At 59.2% G+C, this 19216-nt stretch overlaps 2 protein-coding genes across 3 annotated transcripts in view; one reads left to right on the forward strand and one right to left on the reverse strand.

Annotated features, from left to right (window-relative positions):
* The first annotated feature begins 420 nt into the window (after positions 1-420).
* On the forward strand, positions 421-3792 carry LOC135311771 (death domain-containing membrane protein NRADD-like). The gene is made up of 5 exons (XM_064441768.1): positions 421-733; positions 1751-1877; positions 2211-2394; positions 2476-2621; positions 3271-3792. Exons 1-5 carry the CDS (start codon positions 626-628, stop codon positions 3573-3575), a joined length of 870 nt encoding a protein of 289 aa, XP_064297838.1. The 5' UTR covers positions 421-625; the 3' UTR covers positions 3576-3792.
* Positions 3793-4910: 1118 nt separating this feature from the next.
* The window catches only part of SETD2 (SET domain containing 2, histone lysine methyltransferase), a 72985-nt gene continuing 58679 nt past the window's right edge, over positions 4911-19216 (reverse strand). For both annotated transcript variants that reach the window (XM_064445217.1, XM_064445216.1), the window contains 6 exons: positions 18549-18683; positions 17813-17952; positions 15024-15135; positions 8739-8819; positions 6890-6991; positions 4911-5728 (listed from right to left, as the gene is read on the reverse strand). In XM_064445217.1, coding sequence (XP_064301287.1) covers positions 5567-5728; positions 6890-6991; positions 8739-8819; positions 15024-15135; positions 17813-17952; positions 18549-18683 — 732 coding nt within the window. In that variant the 3' untranslated portion in view covers positions 4911-5566. The remainder of the gene's footprint in view (positions 5729-6889; positions 6992-8738; positions 8820-15023; positions 15136-17812; positions 17953-18548; positions 18684-19216) is intronic.

Here is a 19216-nt window from a genome sequence, read left to right on the forward strand (position 1 = left end):
AAACCCTGCCCCCACGCCAAGATCCTGCCCCCACGTGGGGTGCTGCACCCACGCCCAGCCCCCGCCCCCGCGCCGGGGTGCTGCGCCCCCTCCCCAGATCGGGGCCAATAAAGCCGCTTTACCCGTTTCCCGGCGCTTTCGCCCCCGGGGCAGGGAGGGGCTGGGCCGTGGGGAGGGGGCTGGGGGGGGGACACACACACACCGTCCCCCCGCTACCCCCGGTCCCAGTGTGACCGGGCGAAAGCGGCCCGTTCGGGCCCAGTTTGGCCCAGTCCGGACCCAGTGGGGCCAGCGGCCACCGGGCTGAGCGGGGCCGGGACACGAACCCGGGGCTGGGCCGAGGTGGACCCCCCCCCTCGACCCCAGCCCCAAAGGGGCGGAGCCCCGCGCGGATCCCCGCCCCTCCCCGCCGCCCGCAGCCAATAGCGAAGCGTTCCGCCCCGGCCGGCCCGGGGCCGCGCCGAGCGGGGCCGAGCGGAGCCGAACCGGGCCGAGCGGAGCCGAACCGGGCCGAGCGGAGCCGAGTGGGGCCGGGGCGGCTCGGCGGAGCTCGGCGGAGCTCGGCGGAGCTCGGCGGAGTTCGGCGCGGAGGGAGCGGGTCCCGGGCCGGGCCCGGGTCTCGGCGATGCGGCGGGGCCGGGCGGTGCTGCGGCTCGTCCCGCTGCCGCCGCCGCCGCCGGTGCCGCCGGTGCCGCCGGTGCTGGTGCTGCTGGTGCTGCTGGTGCTCTGCCCGGTGCGGGCGGGGCGGGGCCGGGGGGGCCGGGGTGGGGCCGGGGAGCGGGGCCGGGGGCCGGGGGGGGCCGTGCCGGGGCTGCCGCTGCCGCCCCGGGACCCGCCGGGCCGCCCCTGCCCCGGGTCGCTTCGCCTCTTTGTGTGGGGCTGGGCTGGGCTGGGCTGGGCTGGGCTGGGCTGGGCTGGGCTGGGCTCCTTCCCGTCCCTTTTCCTTCTCTCTTCTTTCTTTTTGTTTTTTACTTACTTAATTTCATTTTATTATTTTTTAACTTTATTTCGTATTTTTCCCTTTATCTCCCTTTATTTCCCTTTATTATTTCCCTTTATTTCACATTATTTCACTTCAATTCCCTTTATTTCACTTCAATTCCCTTTATTTCCCTTTATTTCACATTATTTCACTTCAATTCCCTTTATTTCACTTTCATTCCCTTTATTTCTCTGTATTTCCCTTTATTATTTCCCTTTATTTCACCTTTTTATTTCACTTTCATTCCCTTTATTTCTCTGTATTTCCCTTTATTATTTCCCTTTATTTCACCTGATCTCCTTTTATTATTTCCCTTTAATTCGCTTTTTTCCCCCCTTTCTTTCATTTAATTTCATTTCGGTTTATTCCATTTTCTTCCTTTTCTGCTTCTTTTCTTTCATTTCCATGTCTTTTATTTCATGCCTGTTTCTGTTTTCGCGGTGATTATTTACTTGTAGTTTCATTCTTTTTCTTTAATTTTTCGACTTGATTTATTTTACTTTATTATTCCTTTATTACCGTCCCTCGCTGCTCCCTCCCCCGCTCCGTTTCACTCCCCGCGCACCAGCGGGGGGGCCCCGCCATCGCCCCCCGCCCCCCAGGGCAGGACCAGGGGGTGCTCGGGGACCCCCCATGGGGGGGGGGGGGGGCCGCAGCGGGGGTTTAGGGGGGGGCACTTGGGGGGGGGGGGTCATGGTCACCCCCCTCCGCCCCGACAGCGCTGAGGGGAAACTGAGGCAGGACCCCCCCCCCCCCCCGTGTCCGCAGGTGCCGGGGTGGGGCGGGGGGTGCCGGAGGACGGCGGGGGAGGGGTGCTGCACCCCATGTCCCCCCGGTTTCGGCGACACCGAGCTCTGCGGCCACAGCGACACCCGCTGCCAGCCCTGCCCCCCCGGTGAGTGCCCCCCACCCCTAAACCCCCACCCCCAACCCCCTATGCCTAAACCCCCCCCCCAGGCCCCCCCCAGCACCCTTCAGCCCCCCCACAGGCAGGGGGTGTCTCCCCCCGCTAACGGGGGTCTGGGGCACTGTGCGTCACGAGCGGGGCCAGTGGAAATCAGGGTGATTGGGGGGGGGGGCAGCAGTGCAGCACCCCAACATATCTGGGGCCCCCTCCACCCCACGAGCCCCCCACCCATGGGTGCCGGTTCCCCAGCAAGGGGAAACTGAGGCAGGAGATGGTGGGGGACCCCTAACCTTTGGGGGGGACCATCCCCGTTCCCCATAGACGAGGACCCGGAGTGCACGGATGGGGACCCCCCCGGGGAGCCGGTGACGGGGGGCCCCTCGCCCGCCACCCCCAAATTCGTGCCGCCACCGCCCGAGGCCACCGGCAAGGACATCATCCCCGTCTACTGCTCCCTCCTGGCCGCCGTGGTGGTGGGACTCCTCGCCTACGTAGCCTTCAAGTGGTAGGTTTCTGGGGGGTGGGGGGGTGTCCCGGCGGGGGGTGCGGGAGCCCAGCACCCCGGGTGACCCCCCCCCGCGGGCAGCTGGCACACGTGCAGGCAGAAGCAGCAGCTGGCCAAGGCGCGGGCGGGCGACTTGGGGACGTCACCCGACGGGGAGAAGCTGCACAGTGACAGCGGCGTCTTCCTCGACACCCACAGCCTGCAGGAGCCCCACCAGCCCGGCAAGGGTGAGCACCCACCACCCAGCCACGGGGGTTTTTTTTGGGGGGGGCACCTATCCCAGGGTGGGGTTGGTTCCCCGATGTCATCTGCATGGGGTTGGGGTGCTCTAGGGAGTGCCCACGTGGGTTTGGGGTGCCACCATGCCCTGGGGAGCACCCAAATAGGGGTTGGGAAGTATCTGGATGGGGGTCGGGGAGCACCCAAATGGGGTTGGGGAGCAGCCGTGCCCAGGGAGCACCCAAACTGGGGTCAGGGAGTACATGGATGAGCGTGGGGAGCACCCAAACGGGGGGGTCGGGAGCACCCAAGCCCCAGGGAGCACCAAACGGGGTTGGGGAGCATCTGGATGGGGGTTGGGGAACACCCAAATGGGGTCGGGGAGCTTCTGGATTGGGGTCTAGGAGCACCCATGCCCCAGGGAGCTCCTGGATGGGGGTCAGGGAGCACCCAGATGGGGTCGGGGAGCTCCTGGACGGGGGTCGGGGAGCTCCTGGATGGGGGTCGGGGAGCTCCTGGATGGGGGTCTAGGAGCACCCATGCCCCGGTAAGGCCCTTCCACCCAGGAGCCAGCGACGCCGCCGGCACAGAAATACGCCCGGGCGCCGGGCAGTGATTTCGGGTGCCGGCCGTGACCCGCGCCCTCCCCACCCGCAGCCCCCCGCCCCGAGGGGCACCCGTTCAGCGCGGTGCCGCCGCAGCGGCAGGAGGAGCTGGAGCGGCTGCTGGAGAGCGGGGGTCCCGGCGGGGACTGGCGCAGCCTGGCCGCCCACCTGGGCTTCAGCCCCGACGCCATCGGCACCTTCGGCCGGGGCCGGGCACCCGCCCGCACCCTGCTCAGCGCCTGGGCGGGCGCCGAGGGGGCCACGCTGGAGACCCTCTGCCAGGCCCTGGCCGCCATCGGCCGGCAGGACGCGGCCCGGCGCTTGGCGGGGTCGGGGGACGCCACCTCCGCGGTGTGACCGGGGGTCCCCGGGGCCCGCCGGGACATGCCACGGACGCCGGGTGGGCTCGGTGGGAGCCCCCGCGTCTTCCTGCCACAAACCCGGTTGTGTTTTTTAAGTGGGTTTTGTACTTTTTTTTTTTTTGGGGGGGGGGGGGGGTGTGATTTGGTGGCGGTGGCAGAGGGCGGGGGACGCGGCTCGTCCCTGGGTGGGCGCATTAAACGTGTCACTGGGATGTGTGTCCTCAGGCGTCCGTGTGTCCGCTCGAGCGCCTGTCGCTGGATAGTGCGTCCCCACAAGTGTGCGTCACTGGGCTACGTGTGTCCCCAGAGATGTGTGTCCTCAGGTGTCCGTGTGTCCTCAGGTGTCCGTGTGTCCCCCCTCCAAGCAAGTCACAAGGATGTGTCCTTGGGCGTCCGTGTGTCCCCAAATACGTGTCCTCAGGCTTCTGTGTGTCCCCCCAAACATGTGTCCTTGTCTGTCCGTGTGTCCCCCCAAACATGTGTCCTTGTCTGTCCGTGTGTCCCCCCAAACACGTGTCCTCAGGCGTCCGTGTATCCGTCCCCCCCAAGCACGTGTCCTCGGGTGTCCGTGTGTCCCCCCCCAAGCATGTATCCTCAGGCATCCGTCTGTCCCCCCAAACACGTGTCCTCAGGCGTCCGTGTATCCGTCCCCCCCAAGCACGTGTCCTCGGGTGTCCGTGTGTCCCCCCCAAGCATGTATCCTCAGGCATCCGTCTGTCCCCCCAAACACGTGTCCTCAGGCGTCCGTGTATCCGTCCCCCCCAAGCACATGTCCTCGGGTGTCCGTGTGTCCCCCCCAAGCATGTATCCTCAGGCATCCGTCTGTCCCCCCAAACACGTGTCCTCGTGTGTCCATGTGTCCCCAAACATGTGTCCTCAGATGTCCGTGTGTCCCCCCAAACACATCCTCAGGCATCCGTGTCCCCCCCCCCCCCCCCCAAGCATGTGTCCTCAGGCATCCGTGTGTCCCCACACACGTCCCACCTTCACCCCCATAAGCATGGCAGGGGGCTGGTGGCCCCAGCGGGGGGGACACACACGCACACCCCCCCCAAAAGGCCCCGAGGCAGGTGGCACCGGGAGATGCTGTGTGACGCAGAAGAGCCCTTTTAACCCCAAAAGGGGCACAGGCCGCCCCCGCCCTGCGCTCGGGCACCCCAAAACCCCGTCCCGCTCCCCGCCACGGGGGGTCGGGGCCCCGCGGGGACGCCGAGGGTGACGGGGAGGGGGGTGTCCCCGAGCGAGAGGGGGGGAGCACCGAGCCGGGCCACCGCCAGCTCCCCCCAGCCGCCCCCCGGCCGTGCCAAACCTTCCGGGGCCGGGTTCGGTGTCCATTTTTTGTCATTTTTCTTTTATTTTTTTTTTTCCTTTTTTTTTTTACATAAAAAGTTCCGTAAAAATTGGATAAAGTAAAATGATTTAAGCAGTAAAATCAATCTTATCAACATAGCACGAGGCCTGCCAGAAATCCGGGGGCAGCCCCGCTCCGCAGTATTTACAGGAGAACAGATTAAACCTCGCGGAACCAAAAATAAAACCAAGGAAACGACCAAAAAAAAAAAAACCAAAAACAAAAACAAAACCCGAACCCCGAAACTATCCTTACAAAGTGTTCCCGTGGTATCGGCTCATCCTGGGCTAAAAGCAAAAAAAAAATAAAATAATAAACCAACCAAAAATTATCAATATATTCACATATACGTTAAAATATAATACAGAGCTTGGCGACGCACGGGTGCGTGCGTCCAACAGCACCGCCGGGGTAGGGGAGCAGGCAAAGCCCAGCTTAGCAAAGCCCGGCTTTTCCTCCGCATCGCCCTGGCAGCACAAACCGCCTTAAGTCGTAGGGGGAAGGGAGTTTATTTTCCTTTTTTTTTTTTGTTTTGTTTTGTTTTTTTCTTAAAAAAAATAATAAATTCACAGGTTGGTGGTTTAAAACCGCGAATCCTGGCAGAATCGGCGTCGGCGGGGCACCGGAGGCGCTGGTTACTCCAGTTCCGTGTCCTCTTTGGGTTTGTAGATGGCCCCGAATTTCTGCATGTATTTCTTGATGTATTCCTTCGTCTTGTGTTTCACGTTCTCGTTGCACTCCAGATCCTCCGGGTTCTTGCAGTATTTCAGCTCCTTGTTCATGACGCCGTGAGTCAGCTGCGGGGAGAGGCAGGGCCGCAACAGCCGCCGTTATTCCCAGTAACCCACGTCCGGGGACGCCCCGAGCGGTTCTGCTCTCGTTCCCCAAATACTGGCGTTATTCCCCAAATAGTCCCCAAATATCGGCCGTTATTCCCTGAGCCCCCAACGGTTTCCTGTTATTCCCCGAATATCAGCATTGCGCTCCAAACATTCCCCAAATACTTGCTCTTATTCCCCAAATAGTCCCAATATTTCCTATTATTCCCCACCTGTTGGCGTTATTCCCTAAATAGCCTCCAAATATTTCCCATTATTCCCCAAATATTTGCTATTGTTCCCCAAATACTCCCCAGATATTGGCCATTATTCCCCGAGCGGTCCCTAAAATTCCCCAAATATTGGCATTATTCCCCAAATAGTCCCCACATATTTGCTATTATTCCCCAAATATCAGCCATTATTCCCCAGAGAGTCCCCATCATTTCCTATTATTCCCCAAATATTGGCCATTATTCTCAAATATTGGCATTATTCCCCAAATATTTGTTATTAATCCCCAAATAGTTCCCAAATATTGGCCATTTCCCAACAAATATTGGCATTATTCTCCAAATATTTGCTATTAATCCCCAAATAGTGCCCAAATATTGGCTATTCCCCCCCAAATATTGGCATTATTCCCCAAATAGTCCCCAAATATTGGCCATTTCCCCCCAAATATTGGCATTATTCCCCAAATATTTGTTATTAATCCCCAAATAGTGCCCAAATATTGGCTATTCCCCCCCAAATATGGGCATTATTCCCCAGATATTGGCCATTATTCCCCAAATAGTCCCCACATATTGGCCATTATACTCAAATATTGGCATTATTCCCCAAATATTTGTTATTAATCCCCAAATAGTTCCCAAATATTGGCTATTTCCCCCCAAATATTGGAATTATTCCCCAAATAGTGCCCAAATATTGGCCATTTCCCCCCAAATATTGGCATTATTCCCCAAATATTTGTTATTAATCCCCAAATAGTGCCCAAATATTGGCTATTCCCCCCCAAATATTGGCGTTATTCCCCAGATACTGGCGCTGCTGCCCTCAGACGCCCCGCAGGGGCGCTCCCCTGCCCCGCTCCCCCCGCGGAGCCCCCGTCCCCGCGCCGTCCCCGCGCGTCACCTTGCGCGCCAGGTGTTTGAAGTCCTCGGTGGTGGTTATCCGCCCGACCTTGCAGTCGGGTTTGCGGTAGGGGTTCAGGCACTGCACGATGAACTGCGACATCTGCGGGAGAGGAGAGCTGCGTCCCTGCCCCCGCCCCGGCGCGTCCCCACGCACCCGGTGGCCCCCGGACCCCAGCGCTGCGGGACGCCCAAGTCCCCGAGCAGTGGGACCTCCCGCTCCAGTGTCACGTCACCGCCGTGGCATGGGGAACCCCAAATCCCCCCAGTGTCCCCAAGGGTCACGTCACCGCCGTGGGATGGGGAACCCCAAATCCCCCCCAGTGTCCCCAAGGGTCACGTCACCGCCGTGGGACGGGGAACCCCAAGTCCCCCCAGTGTCCCCGAGGGTCACGTCACCGCCGTGGGACGGGGAACCCCAAATCCCCCCAGTGTCCCCAAGGGTCACGTCACCGCCGTGGGATGGGGAACCCCAAGAACCCCCAGTGTCCCCGAGGGTCACGTCACCGCCGTGGGATGGGGAACCCCAAGAACCCCCAGTGTCCCCAAGGGTCACATCACCGCTGTGGGATGGGGAACCCCAAGTCCCCCCAGTGTCCCCAAGGGTCACGTCACCGCCGTGGGATGGGGAACCCCAAGACCCCCCAGTGTCCCCAAGGGTCACGTCACCGCCGTGGGACGGGGAACCCCAAGTCCCCCCAGTGTCCCCGAGGGTCACGTCACCGCCGTGGGACGGGGAACCCCAAATCCCCCCAGTGTCCCCAAGGGTCACGTCACCGCCGTGGGATGGGGAACCCCAAGAACCCCCAGTGTCCCCGAGGGTCACGTCACCGCCGTGGGATGGGGAACCCCAAGAACCCCCAGTGTCCCCAAGGGTCACATCACCGCTGTGGGATGGGGAACCCCAAGTCCCCCCAGTGTCCCCAAGGGTCACGTCACCGCCGTGGGATGGGGAACCCCAAGACCCCCCAGTGTCCCCGAGGGTCACGTCACTGCCGTGGGATGGGGAACCCCAAGACCCCCCAGTGTCCCCAAGGGTCACGTCACCGCCGTGGGATGGGGAACCCCAAGAACCCCCAGTGTCCCCAAGGGTCACATCACCGCTGTGGGATGGGGAACCCCAAGTCCCCCCAGTGTCCCCAAGGGTCACGTCACCGCTGTGGGATGGGGAACCCCAAGTCCCCCCCAGTGTCCCCATGGGTCACGTCACCGCCGTGGGATGGGGAACCCCAAGTCCCCCCAGTGTCCCCAAGGGTCACGTCACCGCCGTGGGATGGGGAACCCCAAGACCCCCCAGTGTCCCCGAGGGTCACGTCACTGCCGTGGGATGGGGAACCCCAAGACCCCCCAGTGTCCCCAAGGGTCACGTCACCGCCGTGGGATGGGGAACCCCAAGAACCCCCAGTGTCCCCAAGGGTCACGTCACCGCCGTGGGACGGGGAACCCCAGGAACCCCCAGTGTCCCCAAGGGTCACGTCACCGCCGTGGGATGGGGAACCCCAAATCCCCCCAGTGTCCCCAAGGGTCACGTCACCGCCGTGGGACGGGGAACCCCAAGAACCCCCAGTGTCCCCAAGGGTCACGTCACCGCCGTGGGACGGGGAACCCCAAGAACCCCCAGTGTCCCCAAGGGTCACGTCACCGCCGTGGGACGGGGAACCCCAAGAACCCCCAGTGTCCCCATGGGTCACGTCACCACCGTGGGATGGGGAACCCCAAGTCCCCCCAGTGTCCCCATGGGTCACGTCACCGCTGTGGGACGGGGAACCCCAAGTCCCCCCAGTGTCCCCATGGGTCACGTCACCGCTGTGGGACGGTGACAAACGCCCCGGGGCGCTGGTGACACTCACTTCTTTCCTGAACACCTCCTTGCTCTTCTTGGCCAGCTCGCTCGACGTGTCCGCTTCCGCCGTCTTGGGCTTCTTGGAAGACTGGGAAGGGGGAAAACAAACGGGCGTTAGACGCTGCCCGGGGCGAGCAGGGCTCCACCTGTCCCCGCCCCCTCCCTGGGGACAGCGCTCCTGCGGCCCAGTCCCAGTCCCAGTGCACAGCCCAGCCCAGTGCCAGCACGCTCCCCACCCCAAACCAGACACGCTTCCCAGCCCGCTACTGGTGAGATTCCCAGCATGGTACTGGTGCGTTTCCCAGCCCAGTGCCGGTGGGATTCCCAGCCCAGTGCCGGTGCGTTTCCCAGCCCAGTGCCGGTGGGATTCCCAGCCCAGTGCCGGTGGGATTCCCAGCCCAGTGCCAGTGCGTTTCCCAGCCCAGCGCCGGTGGGACTCCCAGCCCAGTGCCGGTGCGTTTCCCAGCCCAGTGCCGGTGGGATTCCCAGCCCAGTGCTGGTGCGTTTCCCAGCCCAGCGCCGGTGGGACTCCCAGCCCAGTGCCGGTGCGCTTCCCAGCCCAGTGCCGGTGGGACTCCCAGCCCAGTGCCGGTGGGATTCCCAGCCCAGTGCCGGTGCGCTTCCCAGCCCAGTGCCGGTGGGATTCCCAGCCCAGTGCCGGTGCGTTTCCCAGCCCAGTGCCGGTGCGTTTCCCAGCCCAGTGCCGATGCGCTTCCCAGCCCAGTGCCGGTGGGATTCCCAGCCCAGTGCCGGTGCGTTTCCCAGCCCAGTGCCGGTGCGCTTCCCAGCCCAGTGCCGGTGGGATTCCCAGCCCAGTGCCGGTGCGCTTCCCAGCTCAGTGCCGGTGGGACTCCCAGCCCAGTGCCGGTGCGCTTCCCAGCCCAGTGCTGGTGGGATTCCCAGCCCAGTGCCAGCACGCCCCCCACCCTGATCCCAGCCCAGTCTCAGGGCGCTCCCTGGCCCGATCCCAGCCCCCTCTCCAGCCCAGTACTGGCACATTTCCCAGCCTGATCCCAACCTATTCCCCAGCCCAGTTCCGGAGTGGTTCCCGGCCTGGTCCCAGCACACTCCCTACCACCCCGCCACCCCCCACCCCATTTATTTCACACGTGTTAAAGCCTAATTACCGGCACAGCCACGATTTGCAGGGATGAATCCGGCACGGCCGGACACCCAGGCGGGGGGAAACGCCATCCTAACCCCGCTCCGGGGGCTGTTTGAGCAACGTGGGCTTATTCAGCCCCTTAATCAAAGCCAGGAGCTCGGCGGCAGCTATCGGCGACGGCAGAACCGTCCCCGCCGGAGAGGCGCGCCGGCGGCCCTCGTGCCGAGACCCCCGCGGCCGGCGCTCGCAGCGCCTTTTCTTTAGCTGCAGGCGATGGCGGAAGGGTGAAGTGACTTCTACAGGAATTTCTGGCTGTTCCCCCCGAGCACTAACCCCACAGAGCACAACCACCGGCGGATTTCATTTGCTGCCTGTTACTAACGGGGTAGAAACCGCACCCTGGCCGGCACCCCTTCGCCGGCAGCTCAACGCCCGCCTCGCCGCGCGCGCCCGTCCCTGCGGGCTTTGCCTCCGAGCGCCGCGGCCTCCGAGCGGTCTTAAGGGAGCGAAAAGCGGCGTCTCCCCCCCTCCCCGCGCTGGTTTGGGAGAGAGGTTTGGGTACTGCGGGTTATCCCGACTCGGATTTTAAGGATGGAGGGAGCAAAGGGGCTTGTCCGAGGCTTGCAAAGCCGGGGGAGGTTTGCCTTCTCCTTGCGCTCTTTGGGGGTGCCCCGCTATTTCTTTTAATTAAAAAAACCTCAATTTTTTAAAGTATTTAACACTGAAAAAAGCAGGAGCCGCCCCATCCCTTTCAAACCCCAAAGGCGCCTGGCTGAGGCCGGAGGGCAGAGCTACAAGGTCCCGTAAGCAAACCGACGCGGGGCTTAAATCAACCCTTGACGGGGAAGTTTTACGGCCGAGGGCTGTCCCGAGCGAGCGCTGGTGCGTCTCCGGGCTGGCCGCACATCAAAGCTCGCCGCTCGCTGCCCGCGGCTCCCTCACCCGACATCAAAGGGTGGGTAATGGGGAGCAGACGGCTCCCTGCCGGCTCCCGGCGCGGCACCGGCACGGTGGCGTCACCAAGCCCTGCCACCTCCCGTCACCAAGCCCTGCTCCATCACCAGGCCCCGGGTTCACCGGCACACCCGAATTTCCCTGAACTCCCAGAGCCAGCACAAGGAAGGAGTTATTTTCTACGCGGGTCACTTTGGTAACGACGGGGGTTTTAATTTAGCCCTTGAAGGATGTTATGAATTATCAGCACTAATAAAGTAGAGCCGGAGGATGGGTTTGGAGGAGCCTGCAGGGAACCGCCGCAACAGCCAAAGATGCGTGTAAATAAACGTGTAAAGAAAGCAAATGCAAAAATAAAGCCTGGCCTGGTTGGATTAAGCCTGGGACTAAACGCTCCTGGGATTTTGAGCCACAGCAAAAGCTCCATCGCTTCCCATCACAACTGCGGGAGCTGCCCGGGCGGCGGGGGGTGATCTGGAAGGGGGAAAATAGCACTTTCTGGGGACCGGAGGGGGAAGGAGAAGCCAAAGCCCCGCTGCCCACCAAGCCTGATGGACGGGGGAAGCCGCGAGCCGATGCACGGCTGCCGTCCCCGCCGGGGCACAGGCAGTGCCGCCTACAGCAGGCAGCCAGCACGGGGCGAAATCCTGCTCCCCCTGGCCAGAGCACGCGGGACGGGGGGAAAAATCAGTGCCAAAGTTCTGGGGGGCGTGAGGAGGAGAAATAGACACTGTATTTCTAAGCTACTTCTTGCATAAAGGAGCTCATTTCTCCCTATGCTAAAATCAATCTGTATGTCAACACTAAAATCTCCGTACCGAAGGACGTCAGCCTGCCTTGACGTGTCCGCAGCCCCTCCCCCACAGCCCCTCCAAAGCGCTCCCCTAATCCAAAGCCGTGCCAGCCGCCGGGAAAACCGTAACGCAGGAAAAGACCCCAAAAATGGTGGTTTTCAAATTTATGAGCTTTGCTGCTTCATGCAAAAACCCCTCCGGAGGAGAGGTGGGGATGGAGAGGTGGGCAAGGACGCTGGTAAGGGAACCGGCGTGGGACGGGGCGATGGTGGGACGGGAGCAAGAAGCCAAATGTGCTGGGAAATTGGCACGATGCTCTTCTCCGGGGTAAGGGATCTGCTGGGATCTGGGAATCCGCTCTGCTGACGCCAACCTTTCCGTGCTCTTTGGGAGGTACCACTGGGCAGAGACGCAAACACATCCGTGCAATAAAACCGGGCTTTTTCAATCTTAAAAGGATGCAAATACTCCGGCGTCCAGCCCCGTGTCACTGCCACCCTCCCCTGAAACCCCTTTTCCAGGGGGAAAAGGTGGTTTTAAAATGTGTTTTATAAAGGGAAATTAAAAAGCGAGCGTGGCTTCGCGCCGCCTCTTGTGCCTTTCCATCAAAACCACCCTACCGGCGCGCGAGCCCCGGGCGAGCTCACCCGCTGCTGACACCAGCTGCGGCAGCACCGGCCGCGCCGGGGCTTTGAGGGTATCAAGAAGGGAGGAGATGATGCGCGGGAGTGCGTTGAACACGCTCCGGAGGAAATAAAATACCCCGGTCGCCACCATCGCATGTGTTTCGCCGGGGCGAGTGGTGCCCGGCGGGCCGGGGGACGCCAGGAATAGCAGCGGCAGCTGTCGGATGGCCGGAGCCGCGGTGTCGGTGGGTTAAATCCCTCTTGGAAAAGGTGCGGGGTGGGGAGAAGGAGGGTAAAAAAACAATCCAAGGAATGCAGCTGCGATTTCAGGGTGGAAGAGTCGTTACGGAGGCGGCAGCCGAGCAAGCTGCAATCACATGGGAATTCAGCATTATTTCCAAGACCGGGAAAAGCCCAACCCTCAGGCGATCCTGGCCGAGAAGAAAAAGATTTAAAGCTCTAAAGCGAGGAAGAACCACATCGCTGCGAGGTCAGCCAAAGCCGGGCGGCCGGTGCTCATTTAGGAGTGAGGTATTGATGGCTTCAGAGAAGTTTTGCACCTGAAAACAGGGATTTGGGGGTTTGAAGCAGCAAAAACTCCAGGCAGAAGCAGCCAGCTCACGTATGCCCCAAGATGAAGCCCTCTGAGCATCGCCCCAGCCCTCAGCCCCCTTTTTATCCCAAAGGTTTTAAATGTGGCATGTAAATCACGGCCTGTCTGCGTTTACAGCAGCATCTTTCCTTGCTGCTCCCTTTGCAGTCGCAGGCACTGCCAAGACCCTCGAAAGGCAGTAGGAAAAAGCCGTCCCGAGCTGCAAAGCACCAGCCCAACTATATTTTCTCGCTCCGAAGAGCCCCAACCTTGTTCTCAGCACCTTGTTCTCATCACAGGGATGTTCCCCAGTCCCTCCAGGCTCATCTCGTACGGCTAGAGCAGCAAACCTCCCCCTGGGGATGCAGTTTACAGCTATTCCAGCTTAATAAAACCTCGCCTCAAAGGCTAAAATGAAGGTCTGTTTGGTAAATAGGTTCTCGCCTCTCGCTTTGCTCCGATACCCTTCCGCAGCAATTTGCAGCCCAACCCAGAAGAGACAAGCGCAGATAAACTGGAGTCGACCCCGAGGCAGGCGCACGGAAAACTCTTCCCGTCAAAGTGAAACGCGCTGTAGAAAACAGGCAAATTAGGAATATTTGTTGTTCTTCCAGCCTGAGTCACCCGGAGAGTTCATAAAGCTGCACGAGCTCAGGTTTTAATGCTTTTGCTGAGCACGATAAGGCCAGGTACCAGCCAGAGCGGTGCAGCGCACGGTGGCCGCACACCACCGAACCCAAAGCTCACCTAACAGACCCAGCAAGCCCCAGCGATCCCAGGACACTCGCGTGTTTATGAATCCCCCCAGTGCCGTGACTATTTATTTGCTCCTTTGCCCGCCGAGGCTCCCAGCAGGGCGGGGATGCCGGCAGGGTACGTGTGATGCCGACCCAGGGACAAAAATAATTTTAAAGGCTTTTCTGGATTCCTCTGCAGAAATAAAGGCCCCGCGGCCGAGCAGCGTGTACCAGGTCTTAGTACGCTTTCTAATTAACTTTCTTACCCGGACATAAATATTTGTAAATAACGTCGTTTAAGTGAACGCGCCAGGAATCCCGGCTGAAGTACTCGGAAGCGTTATGGGGACTGGGTTACCCCTTAGGATCCCAGCAGCAGAGTGGGATGTTCCTGGGCATTGTAGGATGGACGGTGCCGTCAGTACCCACAGCAAAACCAGTCCTAGGTCTGTGGGTATCACCGGAACATAAAGAGAATTGCTCTCTGACAGTTATATCCTGACAAACCTTTCTTTCCACAGCTCTTCTCTCTTCTTTTTAGGGAATCAGAAAGGTATCCAGGCTGATTTATCTATAGGGGCTCAGCAACTGCTGCTCAGACTCTGCCCTCCCTGCTTTGCGAGGGCTGGAAGAGCTGGAAACCCGCACCGATGGCAGACGCGTCCTCCAAGGAGGCTCAGCCTCCCGCCGAGCGCTGGGGTAGACGTGGCCGCAGAGGGGCCTAACTGGCCGTCAAGTCCCATGTGGAGAGCAGCTCCGTCCGCTCAGGTGTCGCCTTTGACAGCAGGAGCAGCGGCGATGCGACAGCACTCACCGGGAGAGCAGAAAGGCAGCTGGTGGTGGAGGCAACACAGAGCTCCCAGCTCCTCTGCTGCTGCGCCGTTAGGTTCTCCTATTTCACAATTATCCCCCTCCGTCCCCCTTTTTTGGCCAGTTAGAAGGTCATCTCCACACACGAGGTTGCAGCGGCGCTTGGCATCCAGGGCAGAACATCAGCCGCCCCCAAAGTGTTCTGCGTTCACCCAAGCCGCGGTCGGCACAGCCCGAGGTGAGCAAAGGAGCACCGGGGTTCTTTACCAAACCAGCACCCAGAAGGACGAGGAGGCGAGAGCACCACGGAAATCTCTGCTCGACTATTTGTCACCAGGGCAAAACCTGGCAGCAACAAGGGGAAGCTGCTCTTCAGCGGCTACCAGGCAGCACAGCGTACTTCAGCGGGTATTTCAGAGTGGCGAGAAAAGAACAACTTAACTCCATTAATACTCTACCACTATTTTAAAGCACAACCAACCAGTGGTCCTACGGTCAGGGCAGCCACTACGGCTCATCTTGGGTCACTTCTGTCCCTCCGTCATCCCCCCACGTCGGTACCGACCTCAGCAACACCCCGGCGCTTGCCGCTCCTGCTCCGCAGGACAGGATTGTCCCCGCCGCCTGTCGAAGAGCTGTTAGCACCGAATTCCCCTCCCTGACCCCGCGCTTACCTTCATGGGGTTTTCGTCGTACGTTGGGGTCCCGAGATCCATTTCAGCTTCGTGTTCAAGGCTGGTGTCATCCCCCGGGCTGTCCCAGGTAGGAGGGTCCCACTGCGTTTGCCTGGAGGAAGACAGACAGACAGACCACCGTCACCCTCTTAAAAGTAACTGGTAGCTGCTTATTGATTGTCTCATCAACTGGGACATCTGGTCTCCATCAGCCATCCAGACTCTCAATGTGGGTGTAACACATGGCCCTGTCATGCTATTAATGGTGAGTCTGAGTAGGCTTCTAAGCTGGAGAAGGCTAAAGCCGAGCAAGAGCTTAAAAAAGGGAATTTGCCCGATTTTCTAGCACTGGTGATACTCAACGAGGGGTCAAGAGAAGTTCGTCACAGTTATGAAATAAAGAAATAAAGAAGGTGGGTGACTGTGGCGTGGAAAGACGGGAGACATCACAGCGGAGAGCTTGGGGCAGGCACTCCTTCCTGCAGAGCAAGGGCCAGCTCTCGGCACCTCAAGCCAAGCCTTCGGCCACAAGTATCTCCTCGTGGAAAGGGCACAGACCAAAGATCTCAAGAAAGGCCACAGGAGTGAGCAGGAGCTTGGAAGGGCGGATGGGCAGATGACACGCCGCTCATCCCTCCGCTAGAGGAGGCTAAAGGAGCCCTCCACGGCTCACCGCACGTGGGAAGCACCGTTTCGGCAGAAACACCTCGGCTGAGATGGAAGAAGCCGTCAGAGCCTGCTCGGGCTCGTCAGGCCGGGGAGCGGGGAAGAGCCCCACCACATCAAAGCGGGCAGGGATGGGGAGACCTGCTCTGGATTCCCTCAAGGTGGGGAAGAGGGGAGGGGAGAACCATCGGCGTCCCAGAGCAGATGCAGGACGGTGCCAGCGAGGGAAACCACAGACCGGGGGAGGACGATAACCAGGAGAAATGGGAGCCAGCAGGACAGACGGCTGTCTTTGCAGGACTGGGGCGAGTACAGGGCTCTCCATCAGGTGAGAGGACTCACTCACAAGCAGACTGGACAAGAGGGATGCAAAGGACAGACCTCCAGCAGCCCACGTTGGGTCCGGAGGTGACCCAACATGGCAACTGTTGTCCATCTCTGAACTCTGTGTGAAGCCAGGACACGGACTCTTGAGCACAAGAAAAGCACAAACCTGACAGCCTGCATCAAAAGGAGTCGCTGGTTTGAGTTTCTCAAAGTTTCCGTATCAGAAATGTCCCACTTCAAGGCATTTTACTTTTCAGAAAACGCTGGGGGAAACGTAAAACTCTCATTTCAACCAGCCCCCACGCGCTCCACCATGCTACTTAATTCTCCAGGTACTGCTGAATATCCCTGACCCCAGACCACTACCGAGCTGATTGCTTCGTAACATGAAATATTAACATAGGAAAGCGTATCGAGAAATAAGATTTCCTTTCCTCTACCGGCCTCCTCCTGTCAGAAGATACACAGTTCAAAGAAGGATTGAAAGAAATGTTCCAGCATGTGTTCCTCGAAAACGTACAAGATTAATTATACTCAATTAGTGGCTTCTCGTGTAGCTGCAGAAGATGCACGGAGGAGGCGTTCCTCGCCGAGGGGGAAGGCTCACTCGGGTCTCCTCATCCCTCTGCAAGGCTTCCAAACCACGGCACAAATCACAAATTCCTGCTCGACTCTTTTCTTTTTCTTCCTGGGGTTTGAAGGCCTCCTGCTCTGCTGCTGGTGCCACTCTTGGTGCGTAAGGTGGCGGGCAGGAGTCCAGGCAGGAGGTTGAAAAGGTCAATTGATGCAGTGAAAAGTGTGCAAGTAACAATAACTGACATCAAGACACAGAAGAAAATACTCAGGCTTCACCCTTTAACCTTGATTTTATAAGAAACTAAAGGCTTAACCCTTTAGAGAGGTGGGTCCCCACACAGATCTCACGTGGAGTTTGAAATTTTTTAAAAATCCTTTTCAGAAGTCTATAATTCACGACACTCATTTTAGATAAGTTCACAGGTATTGATCCAAAAACCTGGTACCTTCCAAAACCGACTGCGAAGGTGTGGGGAGAACACTGGGAAACAATTTCTTACTCCAGAAGGGACCGGAGGCTTGAAGATGGAAAAAACGAGGGTGAGAAAACAAAGCCTTTGATGCCGCAACGCCACGGATCGCGGCTGATCCCGGAGCCACCAGAGACCTCCTGTGCACGCAGCACGTCCCCACCGCAGCGCTCGCACGCGCGCCAAAGCCTCCGCAGAGCGGGGTTATTTCCCCGGCACCGCTGCCAGAGCCGCACGGGTGTTTCAGAGCACGAGGGGCAGACCAAGTCTCCCTCTACCTCTGAATTCTGCTGCCGTTTCAGCACCACGTGGGGCGCCTCGTGTTCTGGAAGAGCGGTGGGAACCAAAGGCGATGTCAAAAGAACTAAACGCAACTTGACCGAGATGCTGGGGAGAAAGATGTTGCCCTGATGGAGTTTTTTGTTTGCAGTCAGATGTCAGAAGCGGAGCTCCTCGCCACCACGTTATCACACCGGGTTACAACCCAGCGCACGGCTGGAGTCATCGTTTGCAAGGAAATCGTTCGCCACCATCACACTTCTGCTCACAAAAACGGGGCTCTATCCCCGGGCCACATTTATGGGCGCGAAGGAAAGGTTTTGAGTGATCTCAGCATCCCTCCCACCCACCTAAGGAGACACCGAGGGCTGAGCATCCATAGGAATGAGAACTTCCACCCAACTCCTTCGCTTGAGCCACCAAACGCCAGCCCCGAAGCAGCCATCAAGCTCACCTCATCATCACCCTCACCTTGTCACCACGTGGTAGTAGTAGATCTTTCCCTCCGGATCTCGGGCTGTTTTCCAGTTGGGTGGGAGGACGATCGTTTTGGGTTTTGGAGGGGATGGTGGAGGCAAGTCCAGGAGGTTATTGGTCACCACAAGCTCTGGCTGAAAACAGCACAAAAAGGGTGAAGAGAAAGACGTGAGCGGCTGCGAGGGTGATCAGCGCAACCCTCACAGCTCTTTCCCCCACGACAAAGACTTTGTGGAAGGTAAAACTTAAAAATTACTTTAGTGCCGGCCCAAGAAGTGACAAGGACAGTATGTTTTCCTAGTTCTTCACCAGATGCCCCAAGCACCCACTCAACCACATCCTGAGCTTATAATACAGCCGCTTTGCCACTCGTGCACTTAAACCCTCCGTGGTGGATGTCGAAACCACCGTTTCTGCTGGAGGAGCTTCAGTGGCCAAAGCAGCTCATGGAGCTCCCACGGACCCACCCACACACAGCCTCCTCGGATGTCCTGGCAGAAAGCTTGAACACGACAGGATCTGGGGCTCAAAACCCCCAAAAATGTGTCTGATGCTCACGTGGAGCCCGGAGAGCAGCAGCCTGGAGGGTGCCAGGCCACTGCCCACGGGAAACTCCTCCGGCTGGTACCACCACGGCTCTCACAGCACCTAGAAGCCACGGGGAATCGCACAAACCCAAAGCAGATGCAGACGAACGCTCCTCACCCCTTCTGACCCACCAAGCCCTTACCTGCTGGATGGGCTGGGGCTGCCCGGCTGCCACGATCGTAGTTACTGCTGTCGGTGGCTGCACTATGACTCCCTGCGGATGCGCCGCGTAAATCTGCTGGCCCTGGATGTACTGGAGACCTGGCTGGGCGTAACTCTGAAAGGGAGCGTGGGGGGTCACAAGTCAGCTTGCTTTACCAGAAAATACGCTTTACTGGAGGACACAGCACAGCTTCCCTTACTGGGAATCAAATCGTGGGGGCAAGAAGAGGACAACAGTCCTCGAGGACTAGTGGAAGGTAATATCCAAACCAAACAGCAACAACCAGTGACCGAGGCAGGGTTCAAGCAAACCATCTTCAATATACAACCGGCCTATTTGCTGTCCCAGGAGCCGTATAATTACCCACGTCTTGCTTTTAGGAAGAACTGGGCATTGGGAAGACGCTGAACGCCAATACCCTTGTTAACAAAGACAAAGTGGAAGGAGCACTTCAGCACGGTCACCCGGAGCTCAAGGCCAAGCCTGACGGAAAGGGACGTGTAATTCAGAGAAAACAGATGAAGAAGGTTGATCTGTTGGGATTTTTTTTGTTTGGTTTAAGTCATACAAGAGCTGGTAGCTCCAGACCCTGCTTCCGAAAGTCATGTTTTACTGCTTGCTTGGTCAGTGACAGCGGGAGCTCTTAC

The sequence above is a fragment of the Phalacrocorax carbo genome, chromosome 2 (genome assembly GCF_963921805.1).
Source record: "Phalacrocorax carbo chromosome 2, bPhaCar2.1, whole genome shotgun sequence".
Classification (NCBI taxonomy): Eukaryota; Metazoa; Chordata; class Aves; order Suliformes; family Phalacrocoracidae; genus Phalacrocorax; species Phalacrocorax carbo.